Source organism: Stegastes partitus, unplaced genomic scaffold, assembly GCF_000690725.1.
Source record: "Stegastes partitus isolate 25-593 unplaced genomic scaffold, Stegastes_partitus-1.0.2 Scaffold916, whole genome shotgun sequence".
NCBI classification, from domain to species: Eukaryota; Metazoa; Chordata; class Actinopteri; family Pomacentridae; genus Stegastes; species Stegastes partitus.
In genome coordinates this window covers 40,666-46,665 of record NW_007578647.1, presented here as the reverse complement: position 1 = coordinate 46,665, position 6,000 = coordinate 40,666, and the positions used below count along the sequence as shown (strand labels likewise).

The window sequence follows — 6,000 nt, the reverse complement described above, 5'->3', positions numbered from 1 at the left end:
CACTTAGAGACAGACAACCAAGCACACTCACATTCACACCTACGGACAATTTAGAATCACCAATTAACCTCAACATGTTTTTGGATTGTGTGGGAGGAAGCCAGAGAACCCGGAGAGAACCCACGCTGCACGGGGAGAACATGCAGACTCCATTCAGAAAGATCCCGGTTGTCCTCACTGGGATGTGAACTGGCGACCTTCTTGCTGCGAGGCACCTTGCAGCCTCTCCATTGTCCCATTTAGGGGGTAATTTCAGATATGAGTAAATTAGCTAGTGTTTTAGCTTTCCTGTTTATGGGGAAGTGTGTTATCCTTTGTTTGCTACAGCAACTTATATGGTTGTAAAAAAGACCCTTTAATTAGCATTATGTGTGGATTTATGCTGTATTAGGAAGAGAACCGTGAGTATCAGTAATGAATGGATGATTATGATGATTTATTCATGGATCTAGTTTTTTTTTTTTCTTTCTGTAATGATTATTTGAGTCACCATATGACCAGCCTGTTGAAAGTTGTTTTCCTTGTTGGAAGGTGTACAGTCTTATAAGCCCATGTGTAATGGGCCACAAAATGGCACGATGCTCAAATGAAACACAATTCATTCGTTCATTTACGTGTTTTACAAGTCTGATGATTTGATTTGGTAGCTGTTGGCTTAAAATGGAGAAAACGAGCTCAGCATCAGAGATGTTTCCCAAATCCCTGGAGGCTCAGTATAACTGCGGCTTAAGTGCAGCAATAGTTCCAGCTACTTACTATTAAAATGCAGTTAGTAGCTGGAGTGCTCACGATAGCGCCTGATGGCAGCTTTAATGAAGGAGCTGCTTATAAGAGCATAAAAGAGCATTGTGCTTTGCTTCCCTCGCCTTCCTGTCATATCATAACGGATTTACCTGGCATCGTTGCCAGCTGCAAAAAAAAACAAACTTTAATTAGATATTTGTAGTAGCACGGACCCCTGGGTGTCTGCTTTTGTGCATTTTTAAATCTTTTTAGTTTTTGTTGCAGAATTTTTCAGTGTTTTGTTCCTTGGGTTAGAATTTCAAATCCATTGGGACGGTTATTGTCAGTTGTGCTGCACTCATCAATTACACTGTAAACAGTTGTGTTTCTTAGTCACTTTGAGCACGGCGCCTATTGTCTTCCCGTCAGTTCAGTCTCTGTTTCTTGTCATTAGTTGTCTGGGTAACGAAGGCTCGTGGCATGCCGTCGCTATGTTATTAAATAGAGAGCCGTTTGTATCAGACTGTGAAGATGGTCAGAGAAGTGGAGGGGAAGAAGGGAAAAAGGAAGCCAGTTGGTAAGTGGGAACTCTTGGATTGTGAAGGGGGGTCATTTTCTCTTGCCACTGAAAAGTGGAAAGTAAACACTCGCACGACAACAAATTAGAAAATTTGTATTTGGTTGTCACGGCAACGCAAAAAGTGCAAGCAACCCCGAGCGTCTAAGAGGAATAAAGTGTTAGTCAAAGTATGCTTTTCACATGCATTAGTAAACACCACCTATATGTCAACAGTTTGACTCTGAATCAGTCTTATTTACTGATATTTGTAAAAATGGCAGGAGCATTTTTTACACAGAGTCGAGGATATAAGCACCTCAGCATGCAAGGGTTTGTCTTTACTGTAACACCTCTTTTTCCTGAACAGATAGACTGAAAACAGAGACATTTTTTTTAGCTGTTTCAAGGTGGCACCTTTAATAAAGTGTCTGTTTGGAAACGCCTTAGTTGTGTGCCAATGAGGGCTCGCCATAAGAAGTGTTTGAGTTGAACTGACTGTGTCATTGTCTCTGCTCTCACATGTTGTGATAGGTGTCATATCAGCAAAGCTGCAACTTCAGAAGTCTTGCGTTATCTGGGCCCTGCACCACTGATACTGCTTCCTGCAGTCCCGCTCACTTATGTGAGTTGATGTTTCATTGCTGACATCTTCCCCAACGCCTGTTTAATTAGCATATGTGTAGGCTACCATATATCTGCCTCTGGCAAGGATTCATTTAAGAGATTGTTTAGTAAGCCAGTAAAAACGCAAAATGAATATTTAGCGACAAACATAACATATATGGTAACTAGTGCAAGGAGATTTCCTCGTTGCTGGAAATGGTGAAATAAAAAAGCAACCATGTGAAACAGTGAAATGATAAAATGAGAGCATTAACATGCCTTTGAGCCCTCTCAGACTGAACTTTGCCTGATTTTTACATTTGAATAGATGAAGATGTTTTGTAATACGTTATAAAACAGTTTTCCTCAGCAATATATACGAATATCCTGCAGTATTGTATTTAAGCAGCTGAAGAGATATGTGCCCCAGTGTAGTTTCATGTTTTTGCTGTGAAATGTGTCTAGATAGAAAACTTTCAAATGTCTTACTCTGCTAAGATTACAGCTGTCAAGTGGATACAGACTGCTGAGGAAATGTGGGGCTTGAGTCAAACCAGCTAGGTTAATGTCATCAAAGCTTTGTTAATTAAATGACCAGATTACCCTGCTCTTGTTGGAAACTTAGGCAGAAGATATCTCTTTCCCTGAATACTGTTCTGAAAATATACCATTCCATTTGAGTTCCTTATTACTGGTTCTGCCTCTGATGTTGAGAAGCATGTAATCCTGAATTGTTCCATTTTTGGGCGCCACAGTTGTAAAATTTACTAAAGAATAGCGGCTCAGTCTAGACCAACCAACAAATATGGCTTAACTGAATAAAGTTACTTGAGTAAACAGGATTGAATAGAATATAAACTTATCCAGAGGTACCATTTCTGTCACACTCATATAGAGCATAATAAGTCTTGGGTTTTGCTGCATAGAGCAGCTCACATCAAAGCTGGCTCAGACAACCATGTGCAAAGCTGAAAATCAAAGACAGGCAAATGCCAATGCTCCTAACAATTTAGGTCACTGGGCAGTATTCATCGAGTACCTGAGCTCCAACCTGTATGCAAGTCTCCTCATCCATGTTACTCTATCAAAGTGTTGAATATTTAATAAGTTCACAAGTATTAGTGAAACATTTGACCATGTGCACATTTTCACACACACGTAATCGAGGACTGGCACAGACTTGATCCTGTATAATCGGCTCCATCACTGCGTTGCAGGGCTCGTCTTCATTCAAAACAAAAAAAAAAACATGACCTTTTCTTTTTCAGAAGGCCAAAAAAATTACAACAGATTATTTTTTCTCCTCATTTTTGCTCTGGTAGCAGTTTGATTGATTACACAGAATCATTTTTTATATTTCCTGCCAATGGTAATCATTGCAATGACTCTTCTATTTACCATAACATAGACTAGTGTGGCTATGATCTCAAAAACAGATCCCCTTTTTATATTAACGACAGCGAGGCTGCTGGGTGGAGTACATTAGCAAGTGAGTAGAGCTCAGACAGCTGCTTTAAATCCTGACGTGCTACTATCAGGTCAGACCGTGATATCCCCTTAAGGCCTGTGCACACACCGCCCAGCCCGCTGACTGTCATAAAGTGCATTAACATCGATCAGATATAAAAAGGCACTGTTTCTGTTGGAGCATCATCTGCAGAGTGTCGAATGAAAACACTGAGGGGGGGAAAAGGGTGGAGAAAGATTAAATGCCAAAATGGATTTTAATAACGTAGTCGGTCGTGGTTTTATTTAAGGATATGGGACGAGCTGGCTACTTCCAATTGGGGTTCCGTAAGATAATACAGTACAGCATGTAAAATTAATTGCAGCCTTTTTCCACATACTTAGCCAATGCTTTTCCCTGCTTCTCCCCCAACAAATCCACCTCTCCTTTCCCCAACCTCCTCCTCCTCCTGCTCTCAGTTGATATCTTCTCTACCCAGCTGGCCTCCCTGGAGGCTGACAGTATCCTTACGATGCACCACACTTGGCATATATATCCTCTGGTTATTGAGCAGAGAGCAAAACAGGCTCTTCACATGATTGATGAGGAAATGGGATTCTAATTCAGTTACTCAGCCGTCACCCTGTGGCCATATCTGCATGTCAGCCTTCCGTATTTGGAAACCTTCTTTGCTGGGAACAATGTGGGACTTTCAAGACAGCTTTTCACCCAGTTGGCAGTTCTGCTGCAACGATGATCTTTTAGATTGCTTTTTTAGCACCCTGTTAAAAAATCAAAACCCACTGTGATTTTATTTTAATTGAAAAACACGTGTATCACAGAACTGCAACTTGACAAAGCTTTTGTGTTTCTACTCAGGAAACCTGTCATTCAGGCATGTTTTAAATCCTTTTGCTTTGACAATGATATTCTTAACATTAATTTAAATTGCAAGAAGGGTTAAAAAGACGTGTGCACATTTCTGTTTGCTTCAATACAGAACGCTACTCTGTCTTTTTGTTTTTATCTGACTAAAATCTGAGACAGTAGTGCCTGAATGCTTGTAGATGAGCTCTGGTCTGCCAGCAACACAAGCCTCCAGCAGTTACTACCGAGACCTGGCTCGTAACCTAGGTTAACATGCAGCCATCTTCTTCAAAGATTTGGCTGTGGAAGCCATCTCTAGAGAAGATCCCCTCACAGCACCAAGACTGTTCTTAACACTGCTACCAAATTCATCAGAATGTTAAATACTGAGATCTCCATTTCAGGGCATTTTTCATTTCCTCCGACCATTAATCACACCACATCGTCCCAAGAACGATGAGTTTTGAGCACATTCCTCCTACACCTAAGGGTTTGAATTACACAGTTCGGAAAAGCATGTTTTTTTTTGTTTTTTTTTTCTCCACTTACCTCCAGTGACTGTGCATCTGTGTTCTCAGATAGCTTTGGTTTAATTCACTCAGGTTTTGAGATATCTGTCCTTGACATTTTTTGCAAGTGCCCCAAAACAAAGATGGTGAATGTAATTCGGTTTGTAGTGCCCAAAGCATAGAAAGCTACCACGAAAAAAGAAAAATCACGTCGTCCAAAACCAGCCTCCTTGCTGCTCTGTATAATCCACAGAATACAGTGCCAGCAGTTTTCAACGGAGCCGCTTTCTACCAAAAACAATGGTTCCAATTAGAATTTGTGCAGTGTTTTGTAAAATAGTAGAATTTATATTGGATACTGGGTATGTTGTTTCTCACCTTCATTGGATTTGCTCAGCTGTGATGGTTTACGTTCTCTGCGCTCTGTTTCGTTTCCGTGGCTGCCTCATTACCTCCTCTTATCAATGACACTTAAAATTAAAATGTTTTTCTAACTCCTGGGAATGATGATGCTTTAACTCAGGATTTTTTAGGATGTGCATTTTAAGCAGCACTAATTAGCAAACCTGTGGTGCTGCCACTGTAACCATATTTTTTTCTAATGCTATAGATCCGCTCTAATCCCTTCCTCCTGTTCTCTGTCTCAGTACTTTCAGGGCTCTTACAGGTGCGGGGATAAAATTAGGCTTCACTGAGCACAAAGCATTTGAAGATATACTTGAACAAAAGACACAAAGCAGATTTGTAAACTTTTCTGAATTTTCAATGGAGGAGAATTTGGTTTTGAGGAATCTGCCTGAATAGAGGAAGAAGCTGTATTGCTGTCATTTCTTTCCAGCAATCCACATGACTGCCTTTGTTCACCCTCATTTCGTGTGCTTTGCAATGAACTTTATGGTAAATTTTAGAGCCATAAGTAATGTTGGGTTTGGATTGGATTGGTGCTTCTTGTCTACCCTAAATAAATGAGATCACTGAAACCAAAATCTGTTGTTGTCCTCTTCTCTTAGGGTAAGATGGTCAAGGGAATGGGAGGAGCCATGGATCTGGTGGCTAGCGCTGGAACCAAGGTGGTGGTCACCATGGAGCACTCAGCCAAGGTGTGTACACATGCTTTCATGCTTTTCCCATCGTTGTTCTAACTAACGTTGCCTTTGTAAATCACCCCAAAAGACTCATTCCTTTCCTTAGAAGTCCAAATCTAAGTGGCAGTTTTCTTTTCTCACAATAGTACATTCAGCAGCGTACTTTGTATCTGCTTCCTACGATAATGAGTGTGAGTGTTATGGCTG

General features: G+C 40.7%; 1 protein-coding gene across 1 annotated transcript in view; it reads left to right on the top strand.

The window, feature by feature from the left end:
* oxct1a (3-oxoacid CoA transferase 1a) overlaps positions 1–6,000 on the top strand; it is a 44,973-nt gene that overhangs the window by 28,316 nt on the left and 10,657 nt on the right. The window contains exon 14 of the mRNA XM_008293852.1: positions 5,719–5,808. Within this exon, the coding sequence (XP_008292074.1) occupies positions 5,719–5,808 (90 nt within the window). The remainder of the gene's footprint in view (positions 1–5,718; positions 5,809–6,000) is intronic.